The sequence below is a fragment of the Lampris incognitus genome, chromosome 10, assembly GCF_029633865.1.
Source record: "Lampris incognitus isolate fLamInc1 chromosome 10, fLamInc1.hap2, whole genome shotgun sequence".
Lineage (NCBI taxonomy): Eukaryota > Metazoa > Chordata > Actinopteri > Lampriformes > Lampridae > Lampris > Lampris incognitus.
In genome coordinates this window covers 2783586-2802865 of record NC_079220.1, presented here as the reverse complement: position 1 = coordinate 2802865, position 19280 = coordinate 2783586, and the positions used below count along the sequence as shown (strand labels likewise).

The following is a 19280-nucleotide window of genomic DNA, read 5'->3' as shown; positions in this document are numbered from 1 at the left end:
CGGTGAAGAGGCTGGCAGGACCAACCAGCAGAGCGCCGCCTCCCCAGGTCTTCAACGCACGGCAGCCATGTTTTACCTGAAGAAGTACTTCACAGAGGGCCTCATACAGGTGGCCATCCTGCTCAGCCTGTGTGGCGTCAGGGTGGACTTGGGTCTGGACCCTCACTTGCCCCAGTCCTGGCAGGACAGGGTTCTGGGACCAACCTCGGCGCTGACCCAAACCCAGTTCCATAACCTCCGCAACCGCCTCGACCACAGCTACAGACCCAGTGCCAAGACCTCCGAGCTGGATGCCTTCTTCACCACCCGCCGACTGCTGGGTGGGCTTCGCTCTCTGGACAGACTGCAGGTAAGAGAACTCTTCTTCTTCTTCTTCTTTGGGCTTGTTCCGTTTTTCAGGGGTCGCCGCAGTGGATTTTATAGTTTCCATCAGTACCATGTGAGGGCACAGTACTCGTTGTTAACCCGGGCCTTGAGCGATCCGGTATGTCATTCCTAGTCTTGTCAATCCGCACACTGGTTTGATGACATTTTACACCGGATGCCCTTCCTGACACAACCAGACAGGTAAAGCGCTGGATGCCATCCCAATATTCATGGACTTGTGCCCATGCCTGTCGGTAAAGAGAACAATACAACTAAAGGTCAAAGGTCAGGGGACAAGAACCCAGAATATGGATGGATGGATGGATGGATCATAATGGATGGTAGAGAAGTGACAGAGAGACAGAATGACAGAAGTGACAACCACATTTCCATCCAGCAATTAAAATGTTGTTGTTGTTGTTGTCTTCAAATAAAAGCTTCGACTGAAATGACAAATGAATAAAACCCAACATTTTTTGAAGGTTTTACATTTACTCAAGATGGATAAAGGAAATATTTTAAATTGTGAGAGCAACACATTTGCTGAATAAAACATGGTCGATGGCGGGTGGTAACAGATGGAGGAGGACGGAGGAGGAAACAGAACCAAAAGAACAATAAAACCTTGTCAGATATGAATCAGTTCTTGATAGAGTCTGTCAGTGTTTCTGGTGGTGTGCCTACATTCAGGGTTTTACTAAACACATCTGATAGAAAGTCTCCTTAGTTCCCAATTTATTTCTTTACGACATATGATCGCACCTGGAATTCATTCAGAGATGGATAGAAACATGACGAGAGTAATGACGGAAGATAGAGAGGTGACAGAGTTTAAGAAGAAAAAGGTGTTTTTATATGTTTAATATCTTTCTTACCCCTCTGGGATTTCTCTGCCAGATCCCAGATGCAGAACTGGAGACCTGGTTGGTCCAAAGAGAAGCAGACGGCATCCCCATAGGGCCCAGTGGCCCTTCAGACCAGCAGAGACATCTCACCGGGATGGACCGAGATCCAGCTGAACCTGGACTCAGTACTGAGGTGGGATACACTTTACATATTTCTTATTCTATCCCGTAGGGGGTCTGGGCTCAGCCTTAGAGACGGGGCGAGGAGCTCGGATATCCAGAGGGAGCTCGGAGTAGAGCCGCAGGCTGCTCCTTCCATCGAAAGGAGCCAGTTGAGGTGGTTCGGGCATCTGATCAGGATGCCTCCTGGGCTCCTTCCTTTGGAGGTTTACCGGGCACGTCCAACTGGGAGGAGACCCCGGGGTAGACCCAGAACTCTGGAGGGACTACATGTCCAGTCTGGCCTGGGAACGCCTTGGGATCCCCCAGGAGGAGCTGGAGGGCGTTGCTGGGGAGAGGGATGTCTGGAGTGCCCTACTTAGCTCGCTGCCCCCGTGACCCCACCACGGAGGAGCGGCTGAAGATGAATGAATGAATGAATGAATGAATGAATGAATGAATGAATGAATGAATGAATATTCCATCTCAAACTAAGCGGACACATCAGCTGTCCTTTCTGATGAAGGCCATGTCAGCTTTTGCACAGATCTGTCCTCCACACCATCTTTCTGAAGTGCATCCAGACACGGAGACACGGCATGATATTTACCAGTCATAGTAGGCTTCGCGGAAGAACAGCTAAACACATTTACCTGTTTCATGTGTGTGTGTGTGTGTGTGTGTTCAAGTGTGAGTACACACAAACACAACAACACACACTGAGGAATATGAGTACATGTTGGACTTGTCTGCTCCAGGAACTGTAAATGAAGCCAGCAGTTGGTTTTTAACTCAAAGGTGGAATGGTAAACAACACACACACACACACAGACACACACACACAGACACACACACACACACACACACACACACACACACACACACAGACAGCTGGCAGGAGGAAGCTGTGTGTGTCTCTGGCCTTGAGACCAATTTGCATTTCTGTTTTGAAATCCGAGCCGAGAGCTGCTGATCTTGAAACGTGTGCACTACCTTCACTTTCGCAATCAGACCTGTTTACTGGACACACACACACACACACGCAAACACACACACACACACACACACACACACACACACACACGCACACAAACACACACACACTCATATAAACACAGACATAAATACACATTCACATGCACAAACAGGTATGCATGTAAAACATATTGACACACGCCAGTATACACACAGACAAATCAGTACACACACAGTACACACACAGTATACACACAGTACACACACAGTATACACACAGTACACACACAGTATACACACAGTATACACACAGTATACACACAGTACACACACAGTATACACACAGTATACACACAGTACACACACAGTATACACACAGTACACACACAGTATACACACAGTGTACACACTTCAGGACACAGACAGACACTGGCATGCATGAAAATAAACTCACACACACACACACACACACACACACACACACACACACACACACATGGCTGTGTAGTGCAGTGGTCATTATGTCTGCTGTACTTGTGGAAGGTTCCTGGTAGGAACCCCGGTGGTGTTTTGGACTACTACTGTGGTAAACATGGCTGGGTCGCACCAGCCATCTATATATATTTTTATCTATATATATCTATATACATACACACACACACACACACACACACACACACACACACACACACACACACACATGGCTGTGTAGTGCAGTGGTCATTATGTCTGCTGTACTTGTGGAAGGTTCCTGGTAGGAACCCCGGTGGTGTTTTGACTACTACTGTGGTAAACATGGCTGGGTCGCACCAGCCATCTATATATATTTTTATCTATATATATCTATATACATACACACACACACTAACACACACACACACACCTATATATATAATAAAATCTCCCTCACCCTTTGTCGGGTGGTGTGTGTCTTCCTCCAGCTCGGGTCCTCTACCAGAGGCCTGGGAGTTCGAGGGTTCTGCACAGTATCTTAGCTCTTCTTAGGGCCGCACTCTTCTGGACCTCAGATGTTGTTCCTGGAATTTGCCAGAGCCACTCTCCCAGTTGGGGGTCACAGCCCCTATTGCTCCTATTACCACTGGGACTACCGGGGATTTCACCTCCCACATCCGATCTAGTTCTTCCCTCAGCTCTTGGTATTTCTCTAGCTTCTCGTGCTCTTTCTTCCTGGTGTTGCCATCGCTGGGGATTCCTACATCAATCACTATGCTGTCTTCCTTGGCGACCGCCACAATGTTAGCCAGCACCTGCTTGTCAGTTGGGAACTTGAAGTCCCACAGGATCTTGGCTCTGCTATTCTCAACCACCGTTGGTGGTTTCTCCAATTTGGACTTGGGATTCCCAGTCTGTATTCAGTACAGATATTCCTGTACACTATCCCAGCCACTTGATTATGTCATTCAGTGTACACTTTCCCAGCTAGCATTTTACACCTGCTACTAAGTGCTGGACTGTCTCAGGGTGTCTTCGCACAGCCTACATCTTGGGTCTTGTCAGTTGTGGTAGACCCCTGCCTTAACCGATCTGGTCCTGAGTGCCTGTTCTTGTGCTGCTATGATCAGAGCCTCTGTACTGTCCTTCAGTCTAGCTTTTTCTAGCCACTGGTAGGATTTCTCTGTCAGCCACTCCGGTTGGTCTGTCTGGCCTTAGAGTCTTGGGTAACTGCTTTATCAACCAGTGACTTGTGCTTCGACCCTCTGGTGTTGTTCCCAATTCCTTTCTGAGTTTCGCTTAGTATTGACTCATGTGCCAGGAATCACAGCGTAGCTGCTGTGATTCCTGGCAGGATCCTCAATGTTTGTAGTGAGGCAGGTTATCGGTTGGTTGTTTGAAGGTATTGTACCCTCATAAGGATCCTTCATGATCAGTATTTTTCCCCTGTGTTAGCCAGTCAGAGTAAGACCCTGATGTTAGCAGCTGGTTCATCTGTGTTGCCAGGCATTCATGGAGTGCCATTAGCTTCTTCACCCAGTAGATGTGAATTATGTCAGGGCCTAGTGCAGTCCAGCTCTTTATGCTTGAGACTCAGCAGTAGATGTAGGCCACTATGATGATAACTGGTTCTTATTCTGGGATATTGCTGTGGTCACGTCTTAGTGCCACCAGCCACCAGCCACTGGGCACTGGTGTTGTGTGATGTCTCCTTTTCCAATATATCCTTCCATTATCGCTCGGTCTCTCCTCTGGGTGAGTCTGATGTTGTTCCCTGGTTACTCTGTAGTTGGGTGTACACTTTGGATGGTTCTTTGAGGAACAGCCCATTTATTCTTTTGGTTTCTTTTTCTCTAGTTTATCGCCTCAGCCTAGCGGCCAGAGCTGTGAGCCTTTGTTTGGCAGTTTCCATGGCCTCACTTGTGGACATCTTGTTGTACTTCTTCAACCTGGGCCTGTCCTTCATCCCACCTTTCTGCACCTCTGTTAACTGGCTAACATCTCTCTGTGCTGCTTTGATCTTGGCTTCCAGCCTTCTCTTCCATGGAGGGTACTGTTGGTGACCTGTGTTCTTAATCCTATACCCAAGCATCTCCTGGATTACAATTGCAGTAGCATATAGAAGTTCGTTGGTCTCGGCTATGGTGGCAGTCGAGATATTGTGTAAGGCTGTGTTCACATCCACAATCAGGCTTTGTGATGGTACTTTGTCATTCAGTCATGGAAACTGAGCCCAGGGTTCATGACAGCTTCAGCTGTCAGGGCTAGTAGGATTGTTTCAGTTGGTTGGAGTCTTTCCTCATGTATCTCCTGTCTACTGGGTGGCTATTCAGGGTGCTTAATTATATAGTCATCCTGTTGGAGCCTCTCCATCTCAATTTTTGACAGTAGCTCCCTTCTAGTGATGTTCGAGCATTGAGCTACTTGCTGCTTCTGAGACAGTCTGGAAGTAGGTCTCCTACTCATCCACAGTTGCCACATACGCTTCATGTAACCATCCTCCTGGGGTCTGCTGTTATAGTAGCATTCCTTCAGTTCCAGGTTCTCAGCCCTTGTCCATGATGTCTTGTTCTAGTAGTCCATTTCTCATCAGGTTGTCCTGGTTCCCCAACACCTGACGCGGACCTTGTTAACCTGGGCGATATCTGAGCCTGTATGACTCTCTTTGTTACTCTCACCCTTGTCTGAGGTAGTTGGCTTGTTTAGTATTAGGAGTCTATGCCACGGACTCGTCCCGACTGGGGTTTGAAACCCCAATCTCTGGCAGGAAAGCCAGCCAACGTTCTTACCTACTGAGCTATCCAGCTTTTATTTATTTGATATATAATAACACATACACAAGGAGCCACTTGGCGACCGTTATTTTCTCCTGCTTTATGTTTGTACATCCAAACGTGAAGTAGGTGTTGCACACCTGGATGAATATTCAGCCGAGGTGTCGAAGTCCAACAAATTCCACAGAACAAATCATGAAACATCCGCACACCAACTTCCAGAATCTCAAGAGAACCTTCTGGAAGACATACTTGCCAATGGAGAAGACAACAGAAACAGAGTCGTGTATCTTATTAAACATCTGTTTAACCCAGTCTCGTGATGGAAGCAATGCCTTGTGGGAACTGTAGTTCCAAACCCAGTGATAAAGACTACACATAGAGTAGGAGACAAATTGTGTAAAAAGACATAAGTCCAGTTTCATGGACAATAGTATTTACACATGTATCAAAATGGAAAAAGTGATATAAAGAATGCCATGCAAGTACCACGTATATCAGTATGTACTGTGGTACTATGTTAGTCTGTTAGAGGTACTGCTGTCTGTGTACCATGTGTATAAGTATGTACTGTGGTATTATGGTAATCTGTTAGCAGTACAGTTTTCTGTGTACCATGTGTAGCTGTATGTACTGTGGTACTATGGTAGTACTGTTAGAGGTACTGTTGTCTGTGCACCATGTGTATCAGTATGTACTATGTTAGTACTGTTAGTAGTACTGTTGTCTGTCTACCATGTGTGTCAGTATGTATTATGTTAGTACTGTTGGTAGTACTGTTGTCTGTCTACCATGTGTGTCAGTATGTACTGTCATACATGTACTAAGCATGAGGCCTGAGCGAGGCGTGGTCTCTTTCCATGTAGGTCTGTCTGGTGGGTCTCTGGGGGTCTGGGTTTTTCTGTGAGCCCCTTTAGCAGGTCAGTAAAAAGTCACAGTTAATATTAGTGTGGCTGCTGGTCTGTGTTGTGAAACAGGCCTTTGAATGTGTATATATAGACTGTCAGTACGGAGACGGCTCATAACAGGCGTCACAATCGTCCAGTCTGTTCCCTAGCAGGAGGATGCCGAGACCATTCACCACTTTCCTTCTGGACCATTTTAGAATTTGTATCAAACCCTGGAAGAAAAATAGCATCTTCTGTTCAGTACTCCAGCTTGGGAGCGCTATCAGTCAGTCAGCAGTTTATGACAGCGGCGTGGCCTGTCTGTCTGTCTGTCTGTCTGTCTAACACACGGAAAAGAAATCCTGTTTATTCATCCTGTGTACAGTCCTACATATTAGGTAGGGCGTTTGGGTAGTGTAGCGGTCTATTCCGGTGCCTACCAACACGGGAAGGCGGTTCAAATCCCCGTGTTACCACCGGCTTGGTCGGGCGTCCCTAAAGACACAATCTACCCTGTGCATAACTGTAGTCCACTGACTTCCGGTTTCTACTGCAGCGATCATACCTGTTTGTTGGCGTGTGCTGTTGACAATGGCATATTTTTCACGATGCCTGCAGGATTTAGCATGGATACATGTCCACCACATGCACACAACTGTCCACACACTCTCACCTGCACCTGCCAGCAGAGGGGTGGAAAGTTTCAAGTTGTACATATCAAGGTACGTCCACAATTATGAGGACAACTTGAAACTTTTCACTTTTCAGGTGAAAGTTTGTCGATAATTCTGTGCACGTCGTTGACATTTATCTCGCAGGATGGCGAAAAGTATGCCACTGTCAACAGCACAGGCCAACAAACAGGAAAGTGGTATGACTGCTGCAGTACATACCGGAAGTCAGTGGACTACAGCTATTCAAGCCGGATGTGGGAATGTGTCCTGGTCGCTGCACTAGCGCCTCCTCTGGTCGGTCGGGGCGTCTGTTCGAGGGGGGAGGGGGGAACTGGGGGGAATAGCGTGACCCTCACACGCGCTACGTCCCCCTGGTGAAACTCCTCACTGTCAGGTGAAAAGAAGCGGCTGGTGAATCCGCATGTACCGGAGGAGGTGTGTGGTAGTCTGCAGCCCTCCCCGGATCGGCAGAGAGGGTGGAGCAGAGACCGGGACAGCTTGGAAAGAGTGGGGTATTTGGCCGGATACAACTGCCCCCCCCCCCTGGTTTGACAAAATCAATTATTCAGAAAGGAGAGACGTTGTGTGCTGTAATGGTTTATCTTGTAACGCCGCTAGGGGGCACTGCTGGATAATGAAATGTGTGTTCTACGTTAATACGTTAAGAAGAGGAGAAAGCTGGCGGCTACGCACGTGACGTTGAATGCTTATCGAGCTCAGTAAACCTTTTCTCAACATTGCCTGCTGTTGTTATTTAAATCTACAACGATACACAGTGTCCGGTTCAAACACCGGGGATTCTGGGTTGGAGCTCCGCTGGAAACGTAGCATCAGGACAGGAGGTCCTTTTACTCTGATACACTGTGTCAACAAAATCAAATGCCCGTCTTATCCGTTTATCTGCCAATAAAACAGCAAACCTCACCCCGCCATCTAGGAGGAGAACGTCACCCGAGAAGCTGCATTATTTGAAAATCATTTTGTTTGCAGGATGATGGAGAGCGGCGCCTCCCTTTGAGCCATCCTCCCAACCAGGAAGAAAGACATGAACCTCAACACCAGGCCATCGCCCTGCACACGGAGGGAGAGGAGGAGGACATGGAAGAGGAGAAAGAGCAAGAGGAGGAGTCAGCCAGGATCAGTTGGAGTGAAGGGGAGAGGAGAGACGGAGGAAGAAGAGGAGAGGGAGATGAAGTCGTTTGGAGGACAGAAGGAGGAGGATACGACCACGTCAGTGAGAGGGAGCTGGTCCCGAATGAAGCAGCTCAGGTAAGGCTAAACTAAGTTAACTAAACTAAACTAGAATCAAGGACCAGCCGGTCCTTGTGTAACCAAAGTGAGAGCTGTGTCCGCATTCTCAACACAAAGTCAAACACGTTTTCGGTGGGTGGCGGACTCCGCCAAGGTTGTCCCTTGTCTCCAATTCACCTTACTTTAAATTTGATTTTATTTTATCTTGTATATTCTATTGTTCTTTTTAACTTTTTCTCTTTACTATTTACTGTTAATTTCTCCCTCTTGCACCAACATACCAAGACAGATTCCTCCTATGTTCTTGTACTTGGCAATAAATCTGATTCTGTTTCTAATTTCATTCATTCATTCATCATCAGCCATTTCTCCGGGGTTGGGTCATGGTCGCAGCAAGCTAAGTAGGGCCCAGTGGCCCTCTCCCCAGCAACGCCCTCCAGCTCCTCCTGGGGGAGGCCAAGGCGTTCCCAACTGGCTCCTTTCGACGCGAACCAGTTGAGGTGGTTCGGGCATCTGATCAGGATGCCTCCTGGGCGCCTTCCTTTGGAGGTTTACCGGGCACGTCCAACTGGGAGGAGACCCCGGGGTAGACCCAGAACTCGCTGGAGGGACTACATGTCCAATCTGGCCTGGGTACACCTTCGGATCCCCAGGAGGAGCTGGAGGGCGTCGCTGGGGGGAGGGACGTCTGGAGTGCCCTACTTAGCTTGCTGCCACCGCGACCCGACCCCGGAGAAGTGGCTGATGATGAATGAACGAATGAATGAATGAATGAATGAATGAATGAATGAATTGTGGAAGCTCAGAATGAAACATCGCTTAAGTTTCAGTTTAGTTGAATGCAATTCCATTCAACTCAGTTTGTTTACATTCAAATCAATTCAATTTAAAAGGCTTTACTGGCATGACCAGAGTGAAATAAAGTACTGCCAAAGCACTTTGAGAACATTGATAGCCATACAGTCACAGTAAATCTACAACATTGTTATGACAGGTCAATATTCAACCCTCGAGGAAAGAAACAAAATTGCTTGTAATGCAGAACCACAACAACAGTTTTATCATTAAACACTTTTTTCTTTTACCCCCCCCCCCCCCCCCCCGTCTGTCCCTCTATCTCTTTAGGACTTGCACTCTCTCCAGGAGTGTTTGCAGCTGCTGCAGGGAGCCCTCCCCTCCACACAGGAAACACAGGTGCCGGCTCCTCCCTTTTCTTTTCTATTCAGTTCTATTATATTCCATTCAGTCCAGCTGAGTCTGTTTGTGTGTCTCAGCTGGGTGAGGTGGTGCAGGTTGGTGGCACCACGACCCGACCCCACGTGATGGAGGATGCGAATTGTCTCGGTCCAGACAGAGAGCCTTTCCTCTCTGGCCAGACCTCCCTGGACCTGGAGCTCCACTGGCAGGACCTGCTGGACCTCATGGATCCTCAGGTCAGTCGGATACCCCCTCCTGCACACAGCACATTTTGTTTTTGGGAAATAAGTTCACAAGGCCATCTTCTAAAACAATGCCCCCATATCCAACAATGGACCACATCCAATATGCTGACCCATAAACAACAAAACTACAAGTCGATTATTTTCCATCTAACTTGAATTAAAGACAATAACCAACTTAAAAATCTCCAGGTCCTGCAGACTGTAGCGGTGTGTGATAAGGATGGCTGGTGTCTGGTAGGACTTTACCAGGAAAAATGAGAGGGTGCATAGTGTTTTCATCTTCATCATAGCAGCCAGATGAGGAACAAGAAGGCAGGTCGTGTTGAGTATGAAGAAGAAGAGAAGGTGTTGTGTCTAACCAGCAGATATGACAGAACAAGCTGGTAGAAGACCTTTACCAACACATAGTACTACATCCATAAATACAACTCAAGTGCCACCAGGTTTTTATGCTTGTTTCTGACACAACAGCCCTGCTAACTCTCATCCATCTGGAGTGGAGCCCAGACACCTCACCACCACCTACATAGGACACACACTGGTCCAGTAACACCAGCAGATTCAGGACTGTAGAATCAGAATCAGAAACACTTTATTTGTCGTTTCGTTTCGTGCACTTGTGCACATGAAATGAAACGAAACATCGTTTCTTCCAGCCCACAGCAGTGCAACACAAAGACAAAAACACTACAAGAACACACGTATCTAAACTAAAAAAAAATAAAAAAATCACTGTCCAGGAGAACGAACACCAGCCAGGATGATTGTCGGAAGAACTGCCAGTCTGCATGTGCTAGCAGTTAGCTTAGCCTGCCCCGATTCCACGTCCTGTCCGACCGCCCTTGGTGTTTCCTCTTCGGGCGTAGCTCTGGTCAGGGCCGTGGTCCTTGGCCCCAAAGGATGCAGCAGACCAAGCTCCCTCAGCCGATTCAACGCCAGCTCTCCCAGCCAGACACCTTCGACACACCTCCCCGCACTCCACACGACGACACTAAAAACACTGTCAAGGCTAGGCGAGGCCGCCGCCAGACCACCCTCAGTGTTATCGGAATTGCCGGTCTTCGTGGGCTAGTAGTTAGCTTAACCTGCCTCGCTTCCACATCTTGTCAGACCCCCCTCGGTGTTACCTCTCGGGCACAGCTCCAGGCAGGGCCGTGGCCCCTGGGCCCACATGACGCAGCAGACCAAGCTCTCCCAGCTGATCCAGCACCAGCTCTCTCAGCCATCAAACGAAGACACAAACTTAGACGTGGACAAAGACACTGCATGGTTGGTGCTGGGTGAGACCGCTGCAAATGTGAATTTGTGCCACCATCTTCCCACTCCGGAAGTGGACTGTAGTTTTAACTGTACAAATAGCTAACATGTTAACTCCAGTAGTTCAGAGTTAGTTCTGTCAGTACTGTGCTGACTAATCTGATGATAAAGAAGGTTTCTATTAGTCGACACATCAGATTTACATGTTGTAACTTTGGAAGGTCCAAGGGAGAACTGAGGCGTTCACCCGAGACCTCTTTAATCGTTCAATTGATTTTTAATTTCAGTTGATTTGGGGGAAAAAAAATCAAATTTTGTTTTTTCTAGGACATGGACGTCACCCCTGCTGCCGTGAGCTTGTCTCCTGGCAACAGACATCGTGACAACACCCTGGATGCTGAAGCTTTTGGATCCTTTCAGGATTCCAGTTCAGAAGTGTCACTCCGTCACGTTAGCAACAACAACAACGACCAACCTGCCAGTCCAGAGGCTCAACAGGACTTCACTTTAAAGGAGGCTGACCTGGTGCAAGGTAATACCACCAACAAGCTCCTATTTCCTCTCTCTTCACAGTAAGATAAGATAACATCAGGTAAATTCTAATTACCACTCTATGGTGACTGACTTGCCCATGTTTTAGCTGATAATATATGTAAAATCCAAAGGAGCCCGTTTCAATATATTCATGTTTTGTCAGAAAATGACCTACGATAAAAACACTCCTCATGAAAAAGTAGTTTATCTAGAAATATTGCACTTGGTCATTCAGTTCAACAGTCACGATTTCGAACGACATTTTATTAGCAGCCGATCAGAGGAAACCCAAGTGTAAAACATATAGGTTATGTAATATATCATAAACTTTTTAATAACACTGACAGTGGGGGCGTCCAGATAGTGTAGCGGTCTATTCCGCTGCTTACCAACATAGGGATCACTAGTTCGAATCCCTGTGTTGCCTCCGGCTTGGTCGGGTGTCCCTACAAGACACAATTGGCCGTGTCTGTGGGTGGGAAGCCGGACGTGGGTATGTGTCTTGGTCGCTGCACTAGCGCCTCCTCTGGTTGGTCGGGGTGCCCGTTCGAGGGGAGGAGGAACTGGGGGGAATAGCGTGATCCTCCCACGCGCTACGTCCCCCCGGCAAACCTCCTCACTGTCAGGTGAAAAGAAGCGGCTGGCGACTCCACATGTATTGTGGTAGTCTGCAGCCCTCCCCGGATCGGCAGAGGGGGTGGACCAGCGACCAGAACAACTCGGAAGTGTGGGGTAATTGGCCAAGTACAATTGGGGAAAAAAAGGAGACCCCCCCCCCAAAATAAAAGAAGCTATTTTCAACTTTTTCAACATGTCCCACAATTTTCTGCTCATGTAAAAAAAAAAAATCTTTTTGGGCTTTAGGTTTCCTGGGGCCCCTGAGCCAAATAGAGCCACAGGCGGCCCTGCTTCCTCTGATGCCCAGCGCCGAGCTGAGCATCCACCGGCCGGACTCAAACTCACTCCACGGTTGTCAGAGTCCCAGAGTGCACACCATCAACCTGCTGGCTGCAGATCGGTCGCTGGACTTCAGTTTGGGTCGGGACACTGAGAACGAAGCCGACCCCTTCAGTCTGAACATGTTAACACCCCATCCTGCTGATAACACCACCCCCAGCACACCTTCACAGCTCCGCCTGCTGCCATCAGGAGCCCCGTCCGTCTCCGCCCCAACTCCTCCTCAGCTCCAAGCCGACCTGTCAGCAAGCCTTCCCTACCTCTTTCTGGTTGATGAAGATGAGGTAGAGGAGGAAGATGGGAATGAAGGTGGAGTACCCAGTCCGCTGAGTGACCTCTTGGAGGATGATGCCATGTTGGAGGAGATTAACCTGTTCAATCTGGCTCTAGAGGAAGGCTTCAGCCTGGAGATGGGGGCTCGGTTGGAGGAGGAGGAGGGCTTCTTCAGTCCACATTATGAGTCTTTTGGCTCCAGAATGGCTGAGAACTCAGAGGAAAGAGATGAATCCCCATCAGGCTCCAGAATAGAAGAGTGGAAACACTCCCAGAGACACCAGCAAGGTATTGCAACGAGGACGGTGCTGTGTTGACAATGTCCCACAGGTATTATCATGGTAACGTCACACATGTGACCTCACCTTTGGACAGAGTGTCCATCGATTCTTATGGAGGGTTTTGGAGAGCAACTACACTTGAAATCACACAAGGAGGCAACACAAATACAAACAATTAAATTTAATGAGAAGAACAAGAAAAAAGGCAGAAAAGATAGAGGGAAAGAAGAGAGAAAAGATCCAAATAGCGTGTGTTTGAGACGGATTTGTTTGGGCTGCAGATCCGGTTCGTGGGAAAAAGCTAAGTTCACAGTAGTGAGTCTGATTCGACAGTAAAATGAGTCAAATCTAATGTCTATGAACAGTTCCATATAGTTTGCAGTCCATGTTAAACTGTCATGGAGTCAGAGACATCTAATCTGGGATTCTGATCATTTTAGAAATAAACTCTAGGGGCCTCCGGGTGGCGTGGCGGTCTATTCCGTTGCCTACCAACACGGGGATCCCCGGTTCGAATCCCTGTGTCACCTCCTGCTTGGTCGGGCGTCCCTACAGACACAATTGGCCGTGTCTCTGGTCGGTCGAGGCACCTGTTCGGGGGGGGACTGGGAGGAATAGTGTGATCCTCCCACGCGCTACGTCCCCCTGGCGAAACTCCTCACTGTCAGGTGAAAAGAAGCGGCTGGTGACTCCACATGTATGGGAGGAGGCGTGGTAGTTTGCAGCCCTCCCCGGATCGGCAGAGGGGGTGGAGCAGCGATCGGGACCGCTCGGAGGAGTGGGGTAATTGGCCGGATATAATTGGAGAAAAAAAAACTAGGTTCAAGTCCAATAGGACATAGGTGTCAGCAGGCCATACACAAAGTCAATGCATAGGATGCACAGAAGCTATTTTTTCCCCCAGGACTACGTCAGCCAAGTGCTGGTCCCAAGCAGCCTGGGCAACAGTCAGGACAATGACTGATGGCAGGCTGGTCGATCACCTACCTGTAGAGAGTTTTTTTTAACTTGTTCAAAGTCTTAAGCAAAGATAGAAGGCTACATTGCCATTTACAGTAAAGGAGCAAAAACACTGGAGTAGCCCACATGAACAGTTTCTCTGATTACAACAACTGATTGCCATTGTTTGTTTTACTTTCTTTTTTCTAAAACTTTTCATAGGAACAAATGTAAGTTCATATTGTAGTAGATACTGAATCACTGGCTGGAAACCAAAACACTAGACCAGACCCATACTGTCCAGGGCTTTTATTTTGAAAGCAATGGTTTAGTTATCATGAAGCGTTCTTGTCGTCATTGTTCTTTTTATTGTTGTTATTGTGTTGCAGCATTTAGCGTTTGGATAGTTCAAGTGTTAATGAGGAGGTTGTTTGACTTGTCCTTCATCAATTGTTCTCTGCTCATAGGTGATGAAGAGGAGGCGGACACAGACTCCGGTCTTTCTCTGGACTTCAGTCACAGCCCTGCATCTCCCTGCACCTCTGAGACCTCCTCCTCTTCTTCTTCATCTGTCTCATCACTGGGAAGTCTGTTCCCTCAGGAGGAGGAGGATGAAGACATGGAGGGGGCAGTGACCATGAAGCATGAGGAGCAGGAGGAGCAGGAGGAGGTGATGGGGGCAGTGGGAGGAAACCATCCAGCAGACGTCAGGCAAATTTATAGGGCGCCACGGGCGATCAACTACCTCCCCTGGCAGGAGCACATTGGCCACAATCACACCTACAACCAGCCTTGGTGCTCCTCCTGTCCCCCACTGGGGGAGACTCAAAACAATCTCTCCAAATCCCCCCAGCAGCACAGCAGAGCCAAACCCTACCAGCGCTCCCCATCCAAATACATCTCCGAGGCCAAACTCTGGAACCGGGACGAGAGGCGGGCATGCTCCATGAAGATTCCCTTCTCCATCGAGCTGATTGTGAACCTGCCAGTGGAGGAGTTCAATGAGCTCTTGGCTAGTCGTCGCCTCACTGAAGCGCAGCTCACCCTCATCAAGGACATCCGCCGCCGTGGGAAGAACAAGATGGCTGCTCAGAACTGCCGGAGGAGGAAGATGGACGTGCTGCTGGGGTTGGAGGGGGATGTGTCCAGACTGAGACACTGCCGCCTTCAGCTACTCCAAGAGAGGCAGGAAGTGCTTACTTCCCTAAAGGAAATGAAGCACCATCTGGACATTCTCTACCAGGAAGTGTTCTCCAGCCTGAGGGAAGAGGAAGGGAGAGGAGCTGACACTGCACAGGAGTGCGGCCTCCAGTTGGGAGCAAATGGGAGCATCACCCTGACATCACGTCGACAGGGGGCGGCACTGCCAAGGTCAAATGGCAAGACCAACAAGAAACCAAGAGACAAGAAGAAGTGAGCACAAGACGAACAGGGGAAAACGTTCACATCAACTTGAATTACAATGGCAGAAGGAAAGGTAGCGAAGAAATATCCTCAACACGGATATGATCGAGGAAATCAAGAATTCCGGGAATGATAATGGAATACAAAGTGAAGGAATGCAGTGTGTTATTCAGATGCTAATGAAAGTTTGAATTTTTCAGGAAACCCATCAAACATTCAAAAAAATCCATCCCCCCTGAACGTGCTTTAAAGGAGTTTAGTGGAATGGTGGATGGCAGTGAGCAAATGGGAGGTGTAGAGTCAGTTATGACAATGACTATTATGATTATGATCAGAAACCATTATTTCCAGGATGGTTGAACTTCGGAATTCTTAAGTGGAAAAAAAAACTCCAGCTAACCTCAAACTCAACCACCTTACAGGGAATAAAATGACCTAGAGAATGGATGACCCAGGAAACAGGAATTCTAGAACAGGAATTCTGATTTTCTTTTCTGCCGCTTCAGCATCTGAGACAAATCATCTCAGACAGACACGGGACAAAAAAAACAAATCAAAAACAAAAACCTGCCTTAGTCCTTCTCTTGGGTTGTGAAAATGTTGTGGTTTGACTTCGTCTTTCTATCAATGTCTTTTTCGTTTAGCAAACCGACCTCACACTGAACAAGCTAACACACTAAAACGCTAAGACTTACACCCAGTCTGTCAGCTAGTCTGGCCAAACAACCACAGGTACCCCAAAGCCCTGACATCACTGATAGAGATGTCAGCCGCAGCCCAGCACCCACTGGAAATAGCAGAGACATAATGCATTGCTCAAGGACACTGCAGCCTCAATTCTGAGTTAGGGTTTCACAATCCGAGGAAATCTAATACACCAGCCACAGTGGCTAGCAGGGACCAGCCACAGTGGAAGTTGTTTAAGTTGCAAATGAAACAAACTGGCAATTTGCCATGGCCTTCCTAGTAGGACCGAAGCCCGTTACACTCACCAGCAGGTGTCCAGCAAAATGTACATGGAGAGCACCACTCCAGACTATTTAAAGATCAGTAGAAAGCAATAACTTTTTGGGACCTCCTGAATTTGTCTGCAACAAACTCGGCAAGCTGAAACAAGTTAAAGATGATATCCAATCTCATGGACCGCGGACTGGAATGTACTTAACCAACAGCTGCTGCCCACCTTCCAGTTACAGCTAAAATAATTTCAGAATCTCGTGGCTTCAAGAGAGATTTTGTTCAACAAGTTTGTTTAAGGTTTGAGGAGTTAATCTCTTTGGACAACTGAATGGTCCTTTAGTCCCATAATTCAACAAATGCTCAGGTATGAGGTAACGCTCTTCAGACAGACGCCAGTGCCATCTAGAATTGTAGCAAAAGTGACTTATTTGAGATCAGACGAGCTCGTTACACAACATAGTAGGAATTAGACATCTATATCCCATGTGAACACACACACACAACACCCTGTCATGGGGAGCTGAAACCTTCCAAGGGAGGTGAAGGTTCAGGGGCATATTCTGTTGCGTGGTTAAAGGTGCTGTTGTGGAGGACGACGATAGAAAGGAGAAGAGACCACTTCCCCTTTTGACCACACAGGCGTGGGGTCGTTTATTTCCTCCAACAAACTTCAAGCGAACAGTTCACAATCAACAAAACGCCCACCTCGTGTTACCCATAATCCCCCTGCTAACCCCCGAAACCACTGTCTTAAAGGGACAGTCTCTAACGCGTGATTTTTTTCATACCCGTTTTCCGAGAACTCTGCCTCTGATTGGCTAGTACTCGTTGCCTCCGTCGATTAGGTTGGTTAGGGTTAGGGTGGGGTTAGGGATAGGGTTAGCCAATCAGAGACAGAGTAGGGGCGGGTCTTCCCGGAATCCAGGTGAACGCTCTCTCAACGAGTACTAGCCAATCACAGGCAGAGTTCCCGGAAAACGGGTACCAAACCCGCCTCAAGTAGGTCACTACACTGTGCACTTGATCCTCATTACTGACATCTAGTGTTCAGTGACGTGAATAAGAAGAACAAATCAAAGCAGGCAGGATAAACTGCTTCAAAAATAAAGGCAGTGGGTACACATAACATTTTGCCAGTATCTGACACTTTTGAACGCCTTAATAAATAAAGTCGGCTGGTCATTGAGATCATGTTGCAGTGTACTGAGAACTGGGATATTGAATCACAATTAAATTATTCCTCTCCAGGAACAAGGCTTAATTTTGCAGCTGCCAGTAGAAGAATAAACGGGAATTTGCTCAGAAAAAAAGCAGCCAGCAGGGGGCACTAGTCACGTTCTCTCCCCATAGCGTCCTTCCAGAATCTTGATCAGTTGCGACCCTGAAAATGGAATGTAATTCTTAAGCATTACACAGACATGAAGTACAATGAAGATTTATATCTTAACGCCATATTCCACTAGTTGTTGATGTCATTCCCAGAAACTGAGTTAATTTGTACAAACCAAACCGGTTCTTAAAAAAAAAAAATTGAAACAGCTCAAATTCTTCCGTTGCCTACCAACACGGGGGTCGCCGGTTCGAATCCCCGTGTTACCTCCGTGGTCGGGCGTCCCTACAGACACAATTGGACGTGTCTGCGGGTGGGAAGCCAGCTGTAGGCATGTGTCCTCGTCCCTGGACCAGGACACATGGTCGGTCGGGGCGCCTGTTCGGGGGGGAGGGGGAACTGGGGGGAATAGCGTGATCCTCCCACGCGCTACGTCCCCCTGGTGAAACCCCTCACTGTCAGGTGAAAAGAAGCGGCTGGTGACTCCACATGTATGGGAGGAGGCATGTGGTAGTCTGCAGCCCTCCCCGGATCGGCAGAGTGGGGTAATTGGCCGGATACAATTGGGGAGAAAAGGGGGGAAACCCCCCCAAAACAGCTTAAATTCGTGATACTACGAAAGGTAGCCATGTTTTCCATGATCAACTGCTTTATTGTAATTTGGCTACTGAAGTGCTGATGTCAGGAAATATTTGTTAAGCAAACATTAAACACCGCAACGAGGTCAGTTGAAGGTCATCCTCTGTAGAGAACACGTATTACCAAGTGGAGAGAAAAGGTAAAGATGGAGAGTGGCGTCATATTTCCCTTGCAAGGGGTAAATTCTCTTTTCTCTGTCAGTCAGACTGCTGAGGCCCAGAAGACCTTTAGTGAAGGACACTTCAGCAGGCGTTCCTGGAACTGCTTTCTCTTTCTGGGGTTGAAAACTCCCCTCTTCCAGAACTACCACCCTGTTACTTGTTCTGAGCACTTATTGTATTCACTCATTGAAAAACAAATCTCTTTCTTGCGCTTTTACTTCAGCACCGGTTTTGCTCTTGGATGCTTGTTTAGATGCACTTATGACGAGTAGTTCTCCTGGTTTCCTCCGGATAAAAGTGTCGGCTAAATGGACAGCAGATAGTACAACATCAATAAGTCAAACTCGCGTTCAACCGGGTTTTTGTGTTTGTTTCTGACACAACAGCACCGCTGAGTGAGTCTCATTCATTCTGAATGGAGCTCAAACAACACTGGCTGTCCATGAACTGTTGCCTCCAAGAGATGAACATGAAACAGTCCAGCGCCAGGCAAACAGAAGCGACAGCAGAAACATATGAACAGCAGGTTGCATTAGAAATCCCCTTACTGTTCTGCAGGGGCGGATCTACAGGGTGGCAACAGGGGTGGCAGCTGCCACCTCTGGGACACAGTCTTGCCACCCTTGTTGCCACCCCATTTATAAATCAGATAAAATGTTTTTAAAGTATATTTTATGTACATGCATGGTGAAGGTCAATGAGACCCGCACCAAACTCAT

General features: G+C 47.8%; 1 protein-coding gene across 1 annotated transcript; it reads left to right on the top strand.

The window, feature by feature from the left end:
- The first annotated feature begins 67 nt into the window (after positions 1–67).
- On the top strand, positions 68–15484 carry LOC130119160 (endoplasmic reticulum membrane sensor NFE2L1-like). The gene is made up of 7 exons (XM_056287585.1): positions 68–349; positions 1264–1404; positions 8124–8402; positions 9659–9817; positions 11411–11615; positions 12482–13012; positions 14544–15484. The coding sequence occupies exons 1-7, from the start codon at positions 68–70 to the stop codon at positions 15482–15484; spliced, it is 2538 nt and encodes an 845-aa protein (XP_056143560.1).
- The last annotated feature ends 3796 nt before the right edge of the window (positions 15485–19280 follow it).

What these genes read in the sequence shown, in the direction of transcription:
- LOC130119160 (XM_056287585.1), top strand. Translation starts at nt 68, where the DNA reads ATGTTTTACCTGAAGAAGTACTTCACAGAGGGCCTCATACAGGTGGCC. An exon ending in TGGACCTCATGGATCCTCAG is followed by an intron (nt 9,818 to 11,410) that starts GTCAGTCGGATA and finishes TGTTTTTTCTAG; the next exon opens with GACATGGACGTCACCCCTGC. An exon ending in TCGGTTGGAGGAGGAGGAGG is followed by an intron (nt 13,013 to 14,543) that starts GCTTCTTCAGTC and finishes TAGGTGATGAAG; the next exon opens with AGGAGGCGGACACAGACTCC.